This window comes from Nannospalax galili, unplaced genomic scaffold, assembly GCF_000622305.1.
Source record: "Nannospalax galili isolate Female #2095 unplaced genomic scaffold, S.galili_v1.0 scaffold547, whole genome shotgun sequence".
NCBI lineage: Eukaryota > Metazoa > Chordata > Mammalia > Rodentia > Spalacidae > Nannospalax > Nannospalax galili.
Genome location: NW_008355824.1, coordinates 614,687 through 637,329, shown reverse-complemented (window position 1 = coordinate 637,329; position 22,643 = coordinate 614,687). Strand labels below are relative to the sequence as shown.

At 35.4% G+C, this 22,643-nt stretch overlaps 1 protein-coding gene across 1 annotated transcript in view; it reads right to left on the bottom strand.

The window, feature by feature from the left end:
• LOC103750658 (transmembrane protease serine 11C-like) overlaps positions 1-22,643 on the bottom strand; it is a 59,273-nt gene that overhangs the window by 13,053 nt on the left and 23,577 nt on the right. The window contains exons 4-5 of the mRNA XM_008853822.1: positions 16,421-16,488; positions 11,579-11,742 (exon numbers count right to left, since the gene is read on the bottom strand). Coding sequence (XP_008852044.1) covers positions 11,579-11,742; positions 16,421-16,488 — 232 coding nt within the window. The remainder of the gene's footprint in view (positions 1-11,578; positions 11,743-16,420; positions 16,489-22,643) is intronic.

The window sequence follows — 22,643 nt, the reverse complement described above, 5'->3', positions numbered from 1 at the left end:
AACACGGGTGCACTCACATACATGCAGGCAATACACTCATACACATAAAAAAAGAAAAATAATAAATAAAATTAAAAAAAATTTAAAGTGAAAACTAAGATTTGATTAGCATACAAAGAAATGGGTTTAACTGGGGTGTTTTCACATATATATCTAATTATATTTTGTTCTTATTGCCTCCCTGCTTTCTTCCATCTCTCTCTCCTCTGGCTGGTCCCCTTCTTCCCAAATAGGCCCCACTTCTGCTTTCATGATATATATTCCATAACTCATTCCATCTCCCCCTCCATTTAGACCTTTCTCCCCTTTCATAGTCTGCCCTTTGACTTTCAACACACACACACACACACACACACACACACACACACACACACTCATACATGCGAGTGTAGGTTACATGAATGAGACAAAATGTGATATTTGTCTTTCTGAGTCTGGGTTATTTTACCTAACATAATGGCCTCCAGTTACATCTATTTTCCTGTAAATTTCATAATTTCATTCTTCTTTATGACTGACTAAAATTCCATTTGATATAGTTACCACATTTTCTTTATACTTTTGTCTTTTGATGGACATCTAGGCTGATTCCACACCTTGGCTATCGTGAATAGTGCTGCAACAAACACGGACGTTCTATGGTCTGCTGACTTAGAATCCTTTAAGTATATATCCAGGAATGGAGCAGCAGGGTCAAGTAGTAGTTCTGATTTTAGTTTTAGTGTTTATATTTGTGTGAAGTGAATTTTACTATATTTTAAACATTTTACAATTTATGTTCTTCATGTGCTAAGTTTCAAATATCTGAAATATCCAGTTAAGCATGCCACCCTACTTTGCATTTATTTTTGGATCAAAAAAGTTTAATTCGGCACTGAGGCAGAGTTTAGAATTGTCTTCTCATTTCTGTCCAGGAATGAGATTTTATATGGAGTGGAAAATGTCCTCTACTTGAAGAACTCATAATTTCAGAAATCTTTTTTTGGGATCTATAATGAAATAATTTACAGTCCATATAGGTGCAGAATTACAACCTTGTTCAATGAATGTGGGAAAAGTATGAGGATAGTAGGCAAATGAGCTATACTTCTAATTTCATATCTAGAGAACTGCAAACCCACTAGCTATTCCTGCTTGATGAATTCAGAAGGGCATTACCTATGAGGTAAACAATTTAAGTGTCTATATTAGTGCGCTCTATGTTCTTAAATTTCTATAAGTCTCGGAAAGAGTATCCAAGTCTATGTGTCAATTACAGTTACACGCTTTACATTACGTTGCCTAATAAATTAGTGAGACAAAAGAACCCTTTGCAGAAAGTCAACCTGTCTAAACACCAGGCAAAGCCACTGAGCTGTCAGTGGCTCTGAGAGGACAGGGCCACACCTGCTCAAGGGGAAATCTGGCACAGTTTCCTTACATTCTTCATAGCTGCCTTCAAGAAGGTAATTTTTATTTGCTATGCTCTCCGGAGTTCAGTTTTTAATTTTGTATGTTTAGTAAGATATATCAATTCATAGCAAAATTTTATATGGAGTGAAAAATGTCCTCTACTTGAAGAACTCATAATTTCAAAACTCTATTTTATTCACAGGACTGTATTCTTTCCTTGAGGTTTTCTTTGCTAATATATTACTCGCTAAAAAGAACAAATGATTTTGACTTAGAATTTGCTTTTCATAGTTGTATTATCCTATAGCTGCTCAATAGAATAATTATTACTTGCGTATGTGGAAGCAAAGTTACAATGAATAGAGAAATAACGTCAGTCATATCCTTTTCGATTGAATCACTGCTGTGTCTGTTTTGTTCTTCCTGCTTCTTAAGTGCCTTGACTCACACTCAGTGGAAGTTTGATTCTTGTGAATTGACTTCTTAATCATCAATTCGACAATGTAACCTAAGACACTCTGTTTACAATGTACCATATAAAGGAAGTGACAGAAAACAATAGCACTGTCTCTGCCAAGGAGATGAATCAAAGGATAATAAGAAGGCCGGGAATGGTGGCTCACACTTGTAATTCCAGCCAGCCAAGGTTGAGGCAGAAAGAGGGTGACTCTGAGGTCATCCTGACTTTGTAAGCAAAAGCAATTAAAAAGAAAACCCAGTTCAGCAAATATGCATTGGTCTTCTTCCAAGGAGCAGGTATTAAAGCATAGACATGGATTTACTCTTAATGAATCAATCTGGTAGAAGAGGTGGGGAAATGAAATCAATGTGTTATTTCCTATGGAAGAAGTTTGTGTAAAAAACTGGATTCAACAACAAAAGCTATTTAGCAAAAAGGAGGAATTTGAACAGCTGACAACAAATATTCTTTTGGGAAGGAGTTAAGAAATATATTTTCCCAGGGAAAAATAGGTATAATATATTTGGCTGTTGAAAATTAGAACGTGTTTGGAGGCTCTAGGTCAGCAGTGTAGCATGTCTGTGACTACTGTTCAGAGTACTAAAGCAAGAGATGTGACTATGATGCATAGGTAAGAAGGACTCCTACTGGGCATGGTACATATATGCCTTTCTAATCCCAGCATTCTGGGGACAGAAGCAGGCAGATCTTTGTGAATTCCAGACCAACCTGATCTACATAGCAAATTCTAGGCCAACCAGAGACCTACACAGTGAGACCCTACTAAAAACACACACATATGCAACTGGTTGCTAATGAACATTTTTTCCTTGAAAGAAGAAATCTGAAACAGATAATGATAATGAAAATAAAACTATGAAATTTTAAGAATGAGGAAGAATTGTAGAGTTATAGTATGGTCATATGTAATATAAACTATACAGATCATGACCTTTAACTCTACTGGGGGTGAGTTTATCACTACAGGTGTCCAGATGCTAAATTAGTTGATTAATCCTACTTTTCAGATACTTTTCTAGGGTTTTATCACTAAAAATATAGAAAAATTCAACCATATTCTCTTATGGACATTTAAAAATGTTCAGTTGATAGATTCCTGAAAACTCTAAAACTATGAATACATATGGACTTACCAAGCAAAATAACCACTAAAACTGTTTTGTGGTGCAGAAATCATCTCCCATGATGGCTCTCATTTATGTTATTTTAGCTCACACACAGTTGTAATGTAACTGGTGTGCATTAAAAAGTGAAGGACAGAGCCAGACTCCTTCACTCACTAAAGGCTTTGATTAGTCATCTGACTGTATACCTAACCTCAATACTTGCTCTTTTTGTTTGCAATTTGACAAGAATTGTCTCTATGGTTAGATATTACATAATCATTTGTCATTCCCCAGACTGATGTAGGTTAGTTTTCTATAATACATACTTTCCACGATTATCATTTTGATGATGAGGATATACACATTAAAGATTAAATTAATAATGAATTTTATTCACACGTGATAGATTTTGCGTGGGGTGGGGAACCAGGTGTGCAATGGCATGCATGTGAAGGTCAGAGGACAACTTATGGGAGTTGGCTTTCCTCCACCATGTGGGTCCCAGACATGAAACTCAGATTCTCAGGCCTGGTGGTAAGTGCCTTTGCCCACTGAGTCATTTCACTGGCCCCACAGGGATGAGGTGATAGTCTTAAAGTAGAACCATGTTCTATTTTTGAATCATTTTTGTAGATTTCAAGCAGTATGAGAAAGTGGTAATATCTGGATACTATGTATAATTTTCTTCAAACCAAGCTATTGCTGATTTGAAGCTTTGGAAGGCATCTGTGATGAAGAGAGGATGGGGCACATACCCAGGGGTCTACTTAGTCATGCCAATGTAATGAGTAGTGGATAAAGTGTGTGATAACATGCCTCGTGATTTGAAAGTCATTGTGCTTCTGAGGGGCCTTCCTAAAGACATACATTGAATACGCAGTTAATATTTAGGGTAATAACTTTCAGTTGGAAAAATTATAGTTTTTTTCTCCCAGGTATCTTGACATCTTGTGAGGGTCTGTGTTTGATGGCACAGTCTTGTGCCTCAGTCTACAAAGACCTGGTGGAGTTCTTTCAAGTATGCTTATCTATTTCTTTTTTCCCTGATGACTAGGGGTTGAATACAGGGCCTTTCACATGCTAGACAAGCATTCTACCACTGAGGTACATCTCTAACTCTATTGCTTTCTTTAACTCATCTTTCAAGGAAGCTTCTTCAAGAAACTTTCTCATTCTCTCTTTTTAGATCATCACATAACTTCATATTCCCTTCCTAATTTGTGAATTTTAGCGTCTGATGCAAAATAACCATCACTTGGCAATATTCATTTGTTCATGCTGAACATATTAAATTTTTTCTCTGTGGATTTACTTTATTAGATGAGTCATCCAGATGTAGTGATTTAATTTTATTTAAAATTAGTGCCTCACTATAAAAATAACTATTAAAGGTTTGGAATATAGCTCAGTTGTACAGTGCTTGCCTCATGTACATGAAGCTCTAAGTTTAATTTCCAGCACCATAAAACAAAACCAAAACAAAAAAACTCTATTTAAAATTATAATGGATTTTCTTTCTGAGAGATTAAAAAAAGAATTATTAGTGTGGTGTGTCATTTTATTATTATTACATAATGATGGTATGTACTACTATGTAAATATATCCACAATATTATTTTGTTGATATTCTGGTATGAGTTTATCTTATGTGCCTTGTTGATAACAGCCACTTTTAACTTAGTAACTATTTGTTTATTGTTTATACTTAAAGTATCTCTGAACAGTGTCTCAGACATAGTTATATTATTTGATAATAAGTTAATTCCAACTCTAAGATGAAAAGTGCATTTAAAACTATATATGTAAATATTTTAAAATAAATTCTTAGCTACTAAAAGCCATTCTGAAATGCTAACAGGTATAAAGTTTCACATCTTTTTTGGATACAGAAAATGATAACATTTTCTATGTGGTATAGTCAAGAATTAGGGTTTAAAAAGGGTGTTTGGAAGAGCAAGAAAAAACTTAATGCACTCACTCATTTGCATAACTAAATAATTGGCTCAACACACAACATTTCATTCAAAAGTTTTTGCTTTTCTAATTTTTGTATATAAGCCACTGTAAAGTATTGAAAAGAAATTGATCCTCAAAGAATCAACAAAATATTACTTTTTTAAAAAGAAAGATTACTAAAGAAGATAAAAGAAATTTAAAGATGACAAAAAAAAAAACTTAGGTAAACACACAGATAAAACAGCCATGACAGAACTGTTATTGGTACTGAAGGTTGTAAAAGAAATAAAATATTAAAATATGAGGATTCAAAACTCCAAATATTTGTGGAATTTGGTGAAGATGCCAGCAACTGTCATTTTTCTTAAATGCCTAGAGGCCATCTTAGAAGCCATTCTATATTAGTGGATATCTGAAGTAAGTAGGGAAGTATGTGGCAAGTTTTAGGATGAGTTTTATAAAAACAAAACTTTAAAGAACTAAACATTTTATTTAAATAACAAATAAGGAACTAATTTGAAAATTTGCCTGTTCAGAAATTCTAATTGCTAAGGAAATATGAATAGTCAAGGTGTTACATCAATTAAAATATCTAAAGAAACATTTTACTGATAAAATAGATTTATGAAGCTGAAAATTCATTCTTAGTTAAGAAAGCACATTTTGACAATCACATTTTTCTTTTAAATGTCCTTCAAAATTTTTCAAAAAGTGATTGGATAGTTCAGTTGCTTAAGTCATGACACAGTGAAGCCATGCCTTGACTCAAGATCAGACCCCATGAAAAAAATATGTGTTCTACTAAGAAAATCCATTCCCCAGTTTCGGCCAACTGCTTGCACATGAGTGCTGGGCCAAGCTTTGGTACTCTTCTGAAAAACTATTGACAGTGAGTCAGGGTCAACATCTTTTTGCAAAGTTCATTGTTACTTTTCTTTCTCTTACTTTTACATGATCCGAAGCTTTTCTTTACCCAATTATGGTTTAGAGTAAGTGCTTAGAATGTTTCATCCCTATATGATTCACTAGACTGAGTATATCATTATACAAAAGGTGTTTCTGGTATAGGAAGTGATTATTATTATTTTTAAAACAAATATAGTCATACCATTAAATATGCCTATTAAAGTTATGAACATCTAACTTTATGAGGCATTTCATTTAAAGTACTCGCTTTAGCATATGAAGCTGAAGGTTGTTTTTTTTATAAGACTGATTCAGATTTTTTAGACCTTTCTTCCAGAACTTCCAAGAGAGAGCTACTACATTTGTCTCTGCAATTTTTCAGTTGGTAATTCTATTCTACTGTTACTGTTAAATTGTCATCTTAACTCAGGGCTTGAGAGTTTATGACAGTGATTGGCTCACTATGCTGCAAGAAGAACTTGTTTGGCATATGAAATATCATATACATTTCTCTCTCTTTTATGCTTAAATTTGAATTACATAAACATTGAATGTATGTTCTGTTTATCTTAGAAAAATCATATAAGTAGTCATACAATAATAAAGATGAAACTGTAGCTGGGTGTGGTAGTGCAAGACCGTAATCCCAGCATTCTAGATCAATGTGAATTCCGAGGCTGCCTGGGCTACTTCAGGAGGCTCTATTTTAAAAAAGTCAAAGGATGGAACAAGGGGAGGAGAGATTATGTAACTAATTTTAAATACTGACACAATCACCTTTATTTTAAATGAATGTGATATTAAGTGTTAGTGAATACAAATTTTGGGTTTGGGAATGTATATCATCTTTCCTTCCTTTGAAATAAATGAAATTAGGTTAAGGAATTTGCCTGGAGATTTTTATTTTCAAGAAATAAATCTTTATTGTGCAGGAGAGAACTGTATACATTTTTTTCCAGTTTTTATCCTAAGTAGTCAATATCAGATGATCTTAAATCTTACCTTGTTATGATTTAGTATTATAATAGTCAACTATTACATAAAATGGTTTTCCTGAGGTAAGTATAATAATTAAGTGCTGAAATGTTAATGGACACTTTACTCGATGAACTGCATCTATTTATACATGAACAGCAATCTTTATCCATGATTTACTTTATCCCTAGGCTTGTAAAATCACTTCTAATGGGCTTACTGTCCTTCTTTGAATCTATATATGAAAAGCACATATGTATATTTTCTAAGACTCAGCTGGTAGTACAGTGAATGCCTAAGGATTCAGTTATCAGAGGATTCAGTGAAAAATAGTCCATCCATATAACTCATATGTGAGTATTTCTTCCATCCTTGTTGTGTGCCAGGCACTATTCTAAGGAATATTTCTATATTTGCTATGAGATCTATGATGCCATAATCTCCTTTTTAAAGATGAAGAAACTAAGACTCTGTGAACTAAGTGATTTTTGCTTGTTAGAAACTTGGTTAGAGAGTCAAAGTTGCCTCTGTTATTACAGTGTTCAGGAAGTTCCTCTTCCTTAGAAATGACCCGATTTTATTCCCCTTCATACATAAAGCAATGTGAGTTCATGGTAGATGGGGAGGATTGTTAATACAATAATTACCCAGCCCCCTTTATCAACTGAAAACACAGAAAGGACTATTGTGGACCATGTTGAAAGCCTTCAAGACTTCTGGACATTTATCTTGAATTGTTCAGCCTCCAGAATACTATATAATACTGGATTTTGATGGAGTTAGCTTAGGCAATTTGCTCCAAAAAAGGGCTGTTGTTCATGATTGGCTTTCCCATGATTATTGAATGGCATACAACAGAAAATTTTAGAGACAACTGTCAGAAGCTATGAAAAAGAGATGAGCAATTACCAGCAGTGGCAATCCATCCAGGGATGTCTTCAGATGGCAGCTTTGGTGAGTGATGGATGTGTTTGCTGTCTGCCAAAGGCTCTTGGGAGAAACATCCCTCTTCATCCTCATGATTCGCTGTCATGTGACCTAAGTTGTCCGGAGTTCTCTACCACTGGGTCATAGTTATTGCTGCTCAAGCAGGGGAAATCAGAGCCTCACATTGTTTTATTTTCTGGAAGGATTAAAAGTACCCCTCTCTCCTTTCATTATAATTGTCCACTGTGGAAATTTTGTAAGCCAAGAGCTATTAGTAGACAACTTTACCTTTAGAAATGGTGGGAAAATCTTTTTAAAGTTGAAAAAATAAAATAAAGCTGAGAAATGGAAAAAATATTTCCCCGATAGCTGCTTATGAGCCTCTGAGTCTAATGTTGCCAGAAGGAAGCTGAATGTTGGTCTTCACAGGTGTACAAGCCAATAAAAGTAAGTTTGAGTTGCTTTCTGTCACTTTGCAATTGAGAGACTCATGTTTTACAAAGCTCACTGAGTGGTATTTATTGACTTCCTCCATGCCAGGCACAATGCTCTTCTTTACCTTAATAGATTTTCATTCTACTTTGAGGTAAATGAAATTAAATTTTCACATAATACACTGGCTCCTCAGAGCCCATGGAGTAGAGAAATCCTGTTTGATCTTATCCTTTGGTATTTGGCAAATCTTGAAAAGTCAAAAATGTTTCTTGTATCAATGCCATCAAATTATTCAATTTAACCAAAAAAGAGTATGACATCTACAGAACTGCTTCCACCTTGGAGCTTCCCAGTCAGCCTCCCGCGTGGTGTTTTAACAATTCTTTGATCACCACTGCTTCAGATGTTGATCTTTCTAAAAGCCATCTCTATTAGTTTTCTAGGGCTAGTATAATAAATTATCATAATCTATCTGACTCATAACAGTAGAAATGTGATCTTTCACAGTTTTGAAGACTCCGAGTCTGAAGTCAAGAGGGCAACAGGGTCATGTTCTGAAGGCTCTGGGAGAAAACTTCCTTGCCTCTTCTTGGCTTTTGGTGGCTCTGAGGAATCCTTGGTGCTTCTTGGTTTACAGTGGTAGCTCCCTAATTTCTGCCTCTAATCTCACATGACTTTCTTTCCCCTATGTGTGTCTGTGCTTTTAGATGGTCTTCTTATTATGACACTCCTCTTTGGAGTAGAGGCCAGCTTAATCCAGTATGACATCATCTTAACTTAATTACATCTGCAAAGACTCTGTCTCCAAATGGAATAGTTCCCGTATACCCCAAGGATATGTTGCAAGATTCTCAATGAATGCCTAAAATATCAGATACGTTTGAGCTAGGTCTTAAAAAGACTGAAAAAAAGCAGGTAAGAGAAAGTAAGAACAGATAAATTGCACAACAAGCAAATTGGCAGGGAAGAGTGAAGTGATCTGGTACAGATGAGAAATTTCTATTTGGGAGTTGGACCACGATGTTTTCCTCCTTCCCTGCCTCCCAATCCCATGCAGAGAGACAGAAAAAAATGTGTTATCTTAAACATAAGCTTTTTAGTCATATATTTTTGAAAAAATAGAACATTTTATGCTTCAGAATGCTCTAATGTGGAAACATAGCCAAGAATAGATTATGAAAAACAGCACTTCTTTATTTTCAGAGGCAGTCACTTTGTGTTTCTCTGAGTAATAAGCCTGACCTTGATACCCAGAGCTATGATTCAAGTACTGAAATCAAATAAAAAATATATCATATTAAAAAGAATAATTATTCATCTATCTCCTATCCTTTTGACTTTCAATTTTTTGTATTAGTTTATTTATATATGCATGTATTTGTACATGTGTGGGTATCCATGTGTCATGTTGAGCATGTGGAGGTCAGGGGATGACTTATGGGAATCTGTTCTCTTCTTCCATCCTGTGGGTTCTGGGGATCAAACTCAGGTAACCAACATTGATAGAAGTGTATTACCTGCTGAGCCACTCATCAGCTCTCTTTTGACTTTCAAATCTACAATCTGTATAACATACAAATCAAGTGGTTTTGTTGTCTTTTAATAAGAACTCAATAATGTATGATAATTTATTCTAGATCAGTCTTTAAAAGTTGTTTATGATGTATGGGATCTTTGAGATCTTCCCAATAACCATGCGGAATATTATTTATTTTTATCCTCATTCCTATAATGAGATGGTTATATTGAGGAAGTAAGTTTATATAGCTAATATCAAAGTCATATAGCTAATATTTAGAGGACTGAAGGCTCAAATCTCAGGTCATCTCATAATAGAATGTGACCTTATCTACTGTGCTATTTCTATTTTCTAGTTACATTAATGTAGGATAATCATACTGCATTCAGCTATTCATTTAATTCAGCTATTCATTTAATTAACATCACCGCCAGTGTCATGAAAGCCATAGTTGTAAGACATGGTGATTTTCCTGTTGTTAAGCACCTTGTATGAAAATGTAATTCACCACCTTGACATGTTTGGTATAGGTACTGAGTAACTGAACTAACCAGTCGGCATAAGAAGGTCATGTTATTTAATAAGGTGCTGAAACAGCAACTTTGGCTCCCTAAATAAGCTTCATAGATCCCTACAGCACAGACCTACTTTTGTGGTGACCAATGAAGATTAACAATTCACCTCCATGAGAGCTGTCATGAATGTAAGCCCTGTATCAACTTGTTTCAGTGTGGGTTTGGGAGATAGTCTTTGTCAGCTGCTGAGTTTGCTCCTGCATGGGTGAAACTTCACTGCTTTATGAGGCACCAAGCTTCTGATGAAATGTGAAGAGGGAGGGACACAGAGCTTCCAAATAACAAGTAGCGCTTAAGACAATACCAGAGCACAGACTGTACTTAGTCTGCTACGTTTAACCAATCTTGAGAGTATGGTAGCATGGCATTATAACAAATCTTCAAGAATGATTATTACAACAACTCTCAAGAATGGTTAATGAGAAAAATCAAGTGTTTGGAAGGGGCCTCCAGAGTGTCTATTTTCCTGAGTTCTTATATAATATTTTAAAAACTGGAAGAATACTGGGAATATAATTTTGTTTCTTTTACATTTGGGTTTATATTGTTAGCATATGAATTGGATACAAATTCTCCACCTGGTAGAAGGTTTCTTTCTTTCTGCTTTCTTGAGACCACTGTATATAGAATGAGCTACGTGAGAAGAAAGACTGTAAAAGAATATTGCACAACTTCAGGAGAGTCTCATTTCACCACTGTGATAGCTTGTTATCCAGGAGAAGCACATTCAGAGTTTGCTCTTTGATTTTTTGATCATCAGTGAAAATGAAGACTTGGCCTAGATCTCCCTCACCCCAGCAATCGTTAGTCCTTCCTATAGAGGTGGTGATACTTCCTACCTGTGATTAGATTTGTTATAGTGGAGAAATGGTAGCTCATCCCAACAGCTGACTGTACTTTTTTCAAACCTTGAGCTACTCTCATAAATCAGGAATAATGACTGCTTTGAACAATGTTGTTTGATGAGTAAAAATAAAAATCAGATTATATGTGATAGTATGAGATAAGTTCCTTCCTTAAAGGTATATCAAGAAAGGAATTTAATGTTGAAAATGTCTGATGATTCTGGAATTCCAGATTCTTGAGACCATACGGGGAATAGATAAGGGCATCACGACCCACAGAATAAGCCAGTTTCAAGGCTACTTTGTTTTACAAAAAATGCTATTTGGGACCCTGTTTACTTTCATGATAGATAAAGATAGACATTTTAATGATTCAATATTTAAAGAAAGGAATTCTGTTTCATGTTTCATCATATTCAAATTAAGAGACGAAAGTCATTCAACACTATATATTTTCTTACCTGAGAATTTAAATGAGGAAGAATCTATAAGTAATGACCCATTTTGGCTTTTGAGCTTCTGATACAAAATAGTTTCAATTCTGTCCCAAAATTTTTCTGCATTATTCTTATAACAGGACTTAAATTTCAGCACAACATGTATTACCACTTTCCCTTTGGTTTGGCTGTAAAACATAAACATAAATAGATTATGATTTTATGACTGAATCTCTGTCACTCAGTGGAAGGGATGGGGAGTTCTAAACAAGAAGAGGTTAAGACAATAACGTAGAATTATTTTATCCTTTGCTAACCACCCAGTCCCTCTTAAGGGAGTGGAAATAACATTTCATGTTCATAGTGAAACAACCTTTTTTTTTTAGATTCAAGGAAACTGAGTTTGAATTTTAGATCGGCTATCTGCCAACTAAAGCAACTATAGCAAGCTCTGTACTTAATGTTTTCTCATGTCCCAATTGCGGGTGATAATCTTAGTTACTAGGCTTTTAAAAACATTGGATTGAGAGCATCTTGTAGGTAACAGATATTGAGGTATTTTGAATATCTTAGAGTGATGAATGAAAATTATTTGTTAATATAAATGTATTTGTGTATTGTAAATCCATTATGGACTCTGCACAGAGAACTAATAGAAAACAGCAGAGGTGGCTGGAGCGATGGCTCAGCAGTTAAGAGTACTGGCTGCTCTTGCAGAAGACTCCAGTTTGGTTTCCAGTACACACATGGTGGCTCAACCTAACACTAGTTCCAACCTAACTCTAGTTCTAGACTTAATGCCTTCTTAATGACCTCCACGGGCATTACACGGGCACACTTACTATATGACAGTAATACATACATACTCATACATATAAAATACTCATACATATAAAAAAATAATAAATTATTAAAAAATAAAATAAGTTTGAAAAAGAGAACAATGGAGAAACAAGTAAAAATAGATCATTTATTATCCTTAAAAAAAACTGAGCCATGCTGGGAGTGGTGGCATGTGCCTTTAATCCTAGCCCTCTGCAGGCAGAGACAGGCCAATCTGTGTGAGATCAAGGCCAATCTGGTCCACGTAGTAACTTCCAGGCAGGTTGGGACTAGGGAGACCTTGTCAAAAAACAAAACAAAAACAAAAAGAACTGCCCCCCAAAGAACCCAACTCAAACAACAACAAAACAATAAACAATAATAAAAAATTGAGTTACAATTGATAATAATGAGCCATTTGTCTCTTACCTGTTGGATATTAGGACTGAGAGCAAAAGTGTTTAAAGTGAGCTTATTTTATTTGTTATTTTGATTTGAAGATGCAACTCTATGAGACATGCATTTTAAAAGGGAGCAGCTATACTGGATTTAAGGAATACCTATTCGGTTCTACTCTCTATTCCCTGCCTTGTAATGCCTTCCTGGGCATTTCTCTGAAAATCAACAACCTGGAGCTCTATGTGATTTAAGAAGATCCTGAAAATACAGTCTTCCAAACCTTCATAACACTCATGAATGAAATGTAAACTATGCCCAGATCCAGAATTTTATCAGTGAGTATAATGACATGATTTCTGATCTTTCCTTCTATGATAACTTAAAATAAACATATTAATTTCTAAATTGCTCCTTGTTAGTTTATGTTTCAAAGTGTATGTGTACCAGATGACTTTCCTTTTGAGGATATAAATATTTTTGTTTCCTTTGTATAACATTAAATGATTAATAATTATGTCAGTTTATTAGATATTCTTCTCATCTCTTCCACTTTTAGTTATAGGTGAATTGCTAATCTTATCTGATGTATAGGGACAATCTCTTTGTTCCTTATGGAATTGATGAAAACATATCATATTACTTTATTTTAAATATTTTGTTAAACTATGGGTGTCATTCTGAACGTTTTTCCTGAGTCAAACCTAAAACCAAGCTAAATATAGACACAGTATTCTCATTCTGATGCCATGGAATCCTAGACTCCTCTTCATTATTGAAAACATTAATTAAGTTATTTTACTTTTACTTTTCTCTGGGTTCATAAATTATCTTTAATTTTATATGAAAAATGAAATTTCTTTTCTACAGGAAGTATTCCTTTTGATTGCTAAAGTTTTCATCCATCCATCCATCCATCCATCCATCCATCCATCCATCCATCCATCCATCTGTCCATCCATCTATTCAACAAATGTATTACTTTAGACAGCATGCCAAATGGCACTCTAGATGACAGTGCTGTATTGGTGTGGCAGTACAAGTTCCCTGTGCTCCTGCTGTTTATATGCTAGTGGGAAAGAGCTTCAGGGAAGGCCACTTAGAATGAGATTCCAAGACAAGGAGTGAGTTATGCTAAGATCTAGGGGAGGAATGTTCCAGGAAGAAGGAATCAGTGCAGATGCCTTGGCTGAGAGGAACTAAATGGGCCCTTTAGTGTTATGAAATGTTAGACAGGATTATCCCTGATTATAGGCCTGGTTTTAGAGTATTTATTTCAAAACAAACTTTCCTTTGTTCTTTATTTTCTTTTCAATTTTTCAATACAGGAAATGTCCTCATCAGGGACTTCACAGTCAGCTCGTTCAAAAATGGCCACCAGAGCCAGTGAGATGGCTCAGCAGGTAAAGGCACTTGCCGACAAACCTGACTACCTGAGTTTTCTCCTCAGAACTCTTTATGAAAGGAGAGAACTGACTTCCACAAGTTGTCCTCAAACCTGCACTCACTCACACACATCATATAAAATAATAATAGATAAAAAATTAAAAATAGAGATCAAATAGATGAAAAGCCCACTTCCCACTTTCTGTGGGAGGACTGGGTGCCTGACTGTAGTAGACACATTGCTCTAGTGAGCAGGAGCAAAAGCTGGAGACTAAACAAATTAATATAGTAATCTAGATAAGATTGCCTATGTTTGAAATGAATGTTTATTATTTATCCAGTGTGGCACCTTCACATGACACTTAGCTCATCTTTGCTTTAATTTTTCGTTTTATAAAATAGAAACATATAATCACATAAGATTGTAAACAGGTTAAATGAGTCTTCTGGAGTTACTGGTTAAAAACATGGATTACTTAAAATTAAGTTAAAAATTACAATTCTGTAAGTTCTAATTTTAGACAGAGATAAGATTCCCAGGCATATTAATCTTTCTATGCATTTGTAGCTATTTTTTTCCTCCTACATGTAGCTCATTTGTCTTATATTTTATCCTCTTAAGTAGTATCACTCTGGATTCACTTCTTCTTTTAAAGATTTATTTTTAATTTTTAATTGTGTGTGTGAGCGTGTGTGTGTGTGTGTGTGTGTGTGTGTGTGTGTATACACATGCATGTGTGTGCAGTACCTCTAGGAAGTCAGAGACCCTGGATATCCTGGAGCTGTTGTTTCAAGAGGCTGTTAGCCACCTAATATGGGTATTGGGAACTGAACTTGGGTCCTTTCCAAGAGCAGTTTGTGTCCTTAACTTCTGAGCCATCTTTCTGGCCCAGAGTTCTTTTATTTAATTAAACAATTTTTATGTGTAGATGTGTTTACATGTGTGTTCATGTGTGCATGTGGAGGCCAGGGGTTGATGTTGGGTGTCTTCTTTGCTCATTCTGCCTCTTGTTTTTTGAGACAGGCTTCCTCATTGAACTTACAGTTTACCAATAGGCCAGAGTAGCTGCACAGGGAGCTCTAGGGATCCATCAACCCCTGTTCCTACTTTCCCTGGACTCCTGAAGGAGCTAGCATGTATGTAAGTGCACCATATGCACACAGTGCCCAGAAAAGGATGTTGGATCTTCTGGAATTGGAGTAACCAACCGTTGTCAGCCATCATGTAGGAGCTGGGAACCAAGCCCAGGTCCTCTTAACTGCTGAGGTACCTATTCAGTCCTCTCTCATTTTTTTTAAAAAAAAATATTTAAAAATTTTTTTTATGTGTATGAATGTTATGCCTGCATGTACGTGTAGCCGTGTCATGCAATGCCTGTGGAGGACAGAAGAGGCTGTCAGATCCCTTGGAACTGGAGTTACGGACAGTTGTTAGCTGCCATGTGGGTGCTGGGATTTGAACCCGGATCTTCTGCAAGAAGAGCCAGTGTTCTTAACCACTGAGCCATCTCTCCAGCCCCCAATCCAGTCCTCTCTTACTCATTTAAAAAAGTGTTAAGTATACTCTCGGTTTATATTTACTGTTTGATTTTGTGCCTTCAATCAGAAAACAAACCCATTTAACCTTTATCTGATGCTCATAATTAGCTGTAACTCAAGGTTGTGGTTTGACAAATTTCTAACAAACTATAAAATACTTCTTTTCACATTTGAAGTATCGAAGGCTTTTTTTTTTAAATTCAATTCTATTTCTACAATATAATGGCCCACTATATATGCTGTTAGTTTTTGTCACCTTGAAACAAACTAGAGACTTCGGGGAAGAGGGAACTTCAATTGTGGAATTTTCTCCATCAGATTGGCTTGTGGGCCTGTCTGTAGGGCATTTTCTTGATTTTGGGCTGATATAGGAGAGCCCTGCCTAGAGAGGTGGTGCCATCCTTAGCCAGGTGGACCTGAGCTGTGTAAGAAAGAGAGCTGAATAAGGCAGAGAATCAAGCTGGTAAGCAGTGTTCCTCCATGGTTCTGCTTCAATTCCTGCCTCCATGTTCCTACCATGGGTTCCTGCCTTGACTTCCTTCAATTATGGTTGTTACTTTGAACTGTAAGATGAAATAAACCTCTTCCTTCCCAAGTTGCTTTTGGTCAGAGTGTTTTATCACAGCAAAAGAAAGCAAACTAGAACACCAAGGAAACATATTCTGTTGGGAAACAATGAGGGTGAAGGTCAAAATGCTCTGCCTCTCAGGCTGCTGTGCATACCTTACTTGGACAATGTGAGATTTGACATACTGCCTTCTCAGTTTGGATCCATGAAATGTTTCATTTATCTGTTAAAAAGAAAAAAGGGTTAATGGCATAACTTATCTTTTTAAGTTTCTACCATTTTGGAAGATTTGAAATTTATACGAAGACAAAAAGAATAGTATAACAAGCTATCCATTACCCAGTTTGATCCCATATACCCAAATTTATTTAGTTTCACTTCTTTTGTTTTTATTTTAAAAATTAGATCTTTGAGAATTTCATTCAATGTATTTTGATCATATTCACTTCCCTTCCCTCGACTCTTCCCAGGTCCTCTCCCCATTCCTTACCCCACCAATATTGTGTCATCTTTTTATAAACAAAAATCCATGGAGCATATTTTGTTCTACTCACATATTCTTGGATATGTGGTCACCCACTTGAGTGTATCCAGAGGCCACATTCTTAAAGAAAGCTTACTCTCCCTCTCCAAGCAGTTGTGTCTTGTACATGCTGTCACAACTGCTGTTACTTCATATGTGCAACTTCTCTGTTGTGCCTGGAAACCACTCTTTAAGCATCATGGCAATTAAATTATTACTTAATTCCATCAAGTATGAAATGTTAATATTTTCCCAGATCACAAGGAGCAGCATGATAGGCTAAAATACAATTTTGAGGAGATGAAGTCAAAGGAACAATGAACATGATTTACTGCCCATGTGCAAATTTTATTGAAATATCAGTATTATAAAAGTCAGCAGTAATGTGCATAGAGGAGATGTTTCTGATTCGTGTGTGTGTATGTGTGTGTGTGTGTGTGTGTGTGTGTGTGTGTGTGTGCACATTACAGCAGAACTTGTAATGCTTGCGTGGAAATCAAATATTTTCATTTTCCATTATATGCTGATGACAGGCTTAAAATGGTTTGCACAGACATCTGTTAAGAAAAATTTTGTGCAGAAATCACTTTCTCAACTAATCTTCCCATTTTCCAAAGTAATAAATGACTTCCTGAAAGACCTTCAACATCAGATGATGATCTATCCTTACTATATTTTACATATTGGCAATCATAGTACCCATAAAAAGCATTTTGTTGGAATCAACAAAAGATTTCCTTTATATTTTTCCTCCTGCATGAAAGCAACTGGAATATGTTCATTTATTCAGCAAATTATTAATTTATTAGATAATACTATGGAGGAGACAGGTAATAAGCATATCAAGAGGTAAATATATAAATATGATAGCTTGAGATGCTATTAAGTGTTAGGAAGATATGAAATAATGAAATGAGGTGAATCAGGCTTCAGATAAGGCCTCTTTGAGAACCTGACATATGAATAGGCCTGGAAGATGAAAGTCAAAGGGAGAAGAGTAGAGCTTTCTAGGTGGAGAGAATAGCAAGTGTGAGAGTTTAAGTAAGATTGAGATTGGTGTGATTGAGAGATTTGTGACCTAGATGAGCAAAAGAGATATTATATGTTACATTTGCCCAGGTAGGTGGGATGAGATTTAAGGCCTTAGCTTTCAGAAGTATATGCCATGGTAAGGAGTTTTGTTGTTATTGATAAGTACAGCGAATGCAGAGATCATGAAGACATGGTATGTAACAATATATCCTACCCTTTCTAATCCCAGTATATCTGCCTCTCCTCCAAGAAGGTGCAATCAAGTTTTATGGGAATCAAAGAAGTAGAAAGATTAATAAAAAAACTTTCTTCCCAATGACAGAAGCAAGAACCCCGAGGCCTTGTGCAAAGAAGGACCCTCATGGGTCCTTGTAGTGGACTCTGGTCTTGTCTGGATCTTTCTGTGGTCCCATGAAAGCTGATAAGGAGCTTCAAAGGGAGTGTGACTCTTCCATGAACCTGTACAGAGGACAGAATAGAAAGAAGCAGTTCTCTTCTTGGGGCTTTGGTACTGAGAGGTAGAATGCCTTGACCCCAAACAGAGTCAGTAGGATTTAAGAACATCTCCCATTCCATCTCCTGTGGCTGTCTTCAATCAAAAGACAATGGCAGCAAAGAAATAGAATAGTGCAAATAAAGGAGACCACCAGGCAGAAAACAAAATACAGACTAATTGCTCATCCAAACAAAACTGCTGGAGGAAATACTGCACCTTAAACAACAATGCCAAAAAAGCACACCTAAGAATACTCAGGTATTCTAGAAATTGGAAAAGACTAGAACTGAAATGCAAAATTGTCAAGATTAAAATTTAGTAGGTCAATTTAAAAGGATGATTTTAATTTTTGAGATACGAATTTGTGAATTGAAATGCTAAATAAAATAAAGTATCTAAAATATTTTGAATTATTAATGACATTCTCGTGTTACATTTACCGAAAAGAGTTACCAAAAACTGTTGCTGATGGAGCTGGAGGAAGGGTACTCAACTGAACTACTGGTATAAATGTCAGCTGTTTTAACTTTTTGGATAGTTACATGGTAGCATTTCTAAAAAAAATTAAAATCTTTATTGATTTTAGAAATCTTAGTCTAGGGACTTGTAAATGTAAAAATGTAAATGTAAAAAATATAAGAATGCAGGTAGAACAAGGTTTTTAAAATGCCTATTTATGTTCGTCAAGGCCTAGAAACAGCAGGTTCCTACAGATACAGAAGCACTGAGAACATCACGCTGCATCTCCACTAAGGGATATTCTGGGAACACTGAAAAGAACAAACTTTTACATTGACTTTGGGAAAATTTTAGGAAGATTACTGAGAAAAATCAGCAATTTTTATGACATGACATTTTGATAAAATATTGTCAAACATTCATCTCTGTATGTTTGCTTTTCAATAGGTAGAAAGGAGATAAAAAGGAACAGAACATGCTATCATGGCAAATGTTTTATTTGTAGTTATTTGGAGGTAGATTTTGAGGATAAGTGTGGAGAGAAAATAGTAGGAAAAGACAAGCAAGAATGAGAGAGATGAGAGAAAGAGGGAGGGAGCAAGAGAAAGTCTGCATTTAAAACTATTACTTTTAGGTGGTTTGATATTATTTATCTTTATGTAGATATTTTAAAAATGATTTATTAATTTTTAAAATGTGTGGGAGAGATAGATCAGCAATTAAGAGCACTAGCTGCTCTTGTAAAGGACCAGGGTTCAGTTCCAAGTACCACATGTTGGCTAAAAACTGGCTGTAACTCTAGTTCCAAGGGATCCAACACCCTCTTCTGGCCTCTGTAGGCAATGCACACACACAGTACACCTACATACATGCAGGCAAAACACTCATGCATATAAAATACATTAAAAATAATCAAAAAATTTTGAGATTTGATTTTAGTATTTTTTTTACTGAGATGGAGAAGACCAAGGAAAGAATAGATTTTGGGTGTGAAGATCATGGCCCTGGCTTTTAAATAGTGGGTTTAGATGTGATAGTCACAGGGAGTCTAGGTAGAGAACAAAGAAGAGAGCAGTGATGAAGAGAAATGGGTGAGGTAAACTTGGCTCTGAATAGCAGTGTTTGACTCCTGTGTTTACATCTGCAGATGACTAGGAATTGGCAAAGTCAACAGGGGAAAACAACTAGTCAACATGAAGAAAATGGGGGCGGTGTTATGGAAGCTAGAAAAAGAAGTTTTCAGGAGGGAAGGAAACCTCTGTCAAGAAGCTCAATGAGGAAGTGAACAGTAGATCTGGTGTTGCAAAGTCTTTGGTGTTCTTCATTAAATCAGTTTAGAGGGGAAAGAAGGGGATATCTGCTTGATCGAATTAAAGTGCCAGGGAAACAGAAAGCATGGCTAACTTATCTGACAAAACTTTGCTCAGAGGAACATGGAACCGATTGGGAGATGAATATAGACTCAAAAAAATGTTTATTAAGATGATGATATATGATCTAGTTTATAAAGTCTGTGAAGAAAAGACCATGAAATAGTATTCTGCATTCTAGGAGAGCAATAGCATTACTGTATCTTTTTCTGTGGGAAAGAGAATATTTTGAAAAGATAATATCATATATTTACTTATATACTCAGAATAATTTCAATGTTAGCTTATCTGTACCCCAGAAATAATTTTGTGGATTCTATAAATCTAGGGTTGTTTTTCCTTCTAAACAACTCCTCATTCTGTCCTCTCTTCCTGGTGGATTTCTCGCCTTCAGTTGTTTTCCTCTTTCAAAATATTGTTTGAATATGGGCAGCACTGACTGACTTCTGTACTTAAGGAGATATTTGGGATAATAGGTCTGGGAGCATATTAACAACTGTAAAGGCAAACTGAATTAGATTATTTCTGAAGGTATTCAAAGCAGAGGTACAATATTGATGGGCATAATTAGGATTAACAGGTAGATTGCTAATAATAGCTTAATGGAATTAAAAATATTATACCCATTTATCTATTTATTTTGTGTGTAGGAGGTACATATAGAGGTCAGAGGACAACCTCTGGGAATTGGTTCTCTCCTTCCACCATGTAGATTTAGGGATTCAACTCAAGTCTTCAGGTTTCCTGTCAAGTGCCTTTATCCACTAAGTCATCTTGCCAGCCCCCACCCTGGTTATAATTATTTTATAGATAAATTTGGTTGGGATTTTTATAATTAGATAATGAGGCTTCTCTTGCAGAGGCATATTCTTCCTCTCTATTTTTATGCTGTTCAGTAAGGTTTTATAGTTCTGTTTATATAAGTCTTATAGAATTTGTCTTAGTTCTGTGGTTATGAAATAATGTTTAAAATGAAAGCATGAATTTTGTTATTTTTAGTTATTTTTGTTATTTTTGTATTAGACTGCACTATGGCTTCTAGCAATGTGCCCATCAAGTTTCGTGGGTCTTCAGTAAGTAGTCATATTGTGTAGAACAACATTTTCACTCATTCTTTTCAACATACATATTATTATTATAGCCTTTTCTCTTTCTTATTGAATTAGTGTAAGACTGAGTAGTATGTTTGATTCTGTGTTTAATGTACAGTGCCTTATTTTCTTTGAAATAATGAAATACATTAATTAACTACTCACATCTGACATTATTTATTAATTTTTGAGACAGAGTTTCATGTAGTCCAGGTTAGCCTTAAACTTGCTATTTAGTTGAGGCTGCCCTTGAGCTTCTGCTTCTCTTGCCTCTACCTGTTATTTTGTTAAATGTGTAACAATTTTGTAGAAAGAGGATTAGTAATACGGTAATGGAAAGATCTTGAAAATCATGATTCCAAGGTTGGGTTTCTAACTGAAAATTCATGGCCACTTATAATATTAAAATCATCTTTATGGGTGAGAAGTAATTATAATATTTATCAAGCCAGGCATGGTGGGTCATGTCTGTAATCCCAGTACTTTGGGAAGCCGAGACAGGATTTACATGAGTTTAAAGCCAACCTGGGTTATAGAGTGAGACTCTGTCTCAACAAAACAAAACAAACAAAAACCTAAAAAGGGTAAAATATTTACCAAAGATTTAAAAGACTTAAATGTAGTAATTAATACACGTTTCTGAATAAAGTAGGAATTTGATCAAAGCACAAATATATGGGTACACTGAGCAACTAAAAAATATAAGATTATCCTTTGAAATATTTAAGAATAAAGTACAAATTCTTAAGATAAACTGACTAGATCACTATAATATTTTTTCATGATTTTCTGGTCTTTAAAATATCAAATTTTAGTGTAGTGTCAGGATAGTATTCCTTTATGATTATCTTCATCTAAAATTCCCCCTTTAATATCATCTCAAAAATATGTCGAAAATATTTTGTCATATTTTTTAATTTTTTAATTTAATTTTTTAATTTTATGTGTATGAGTGTATTGCCGCATGTATGTGAGTGCACCCGTGTCATGCAATGCTGCGGAGGTCAGAAGAGAGAGGGCTTCAGATTCCTCTGGAACTGGAGTTAAGAACAGTTCGTAGCCACCACATGGGTGCTGGGAATGGAGACTGGATCCTCTACAAGAGCAGTCAGTGCTCTTAACCGCTGAGCCACCTCTCCAGCCCCATTGTTGTCATAGTTTTATGTGTGACAAATGATAGCTAGATGGTTCTCTATCTCACCAATGCTCTAGAAGTGGACGCAAAGGAGACAGTACCTATTTGGTAGTTTGGTATTCCCAGAAATGAAGTAAAAGTTGGATCTATGATCCCTTCTTTATTTTACAATGATTCCTCAGGCATGCAGATAGCTTTAACATTTAGAATTTCTCTTTCTTTCTTTCTTTCTTTCTTTCTTTCTTTCTTTCTTTCTTTCTTTCTTTCTTTCT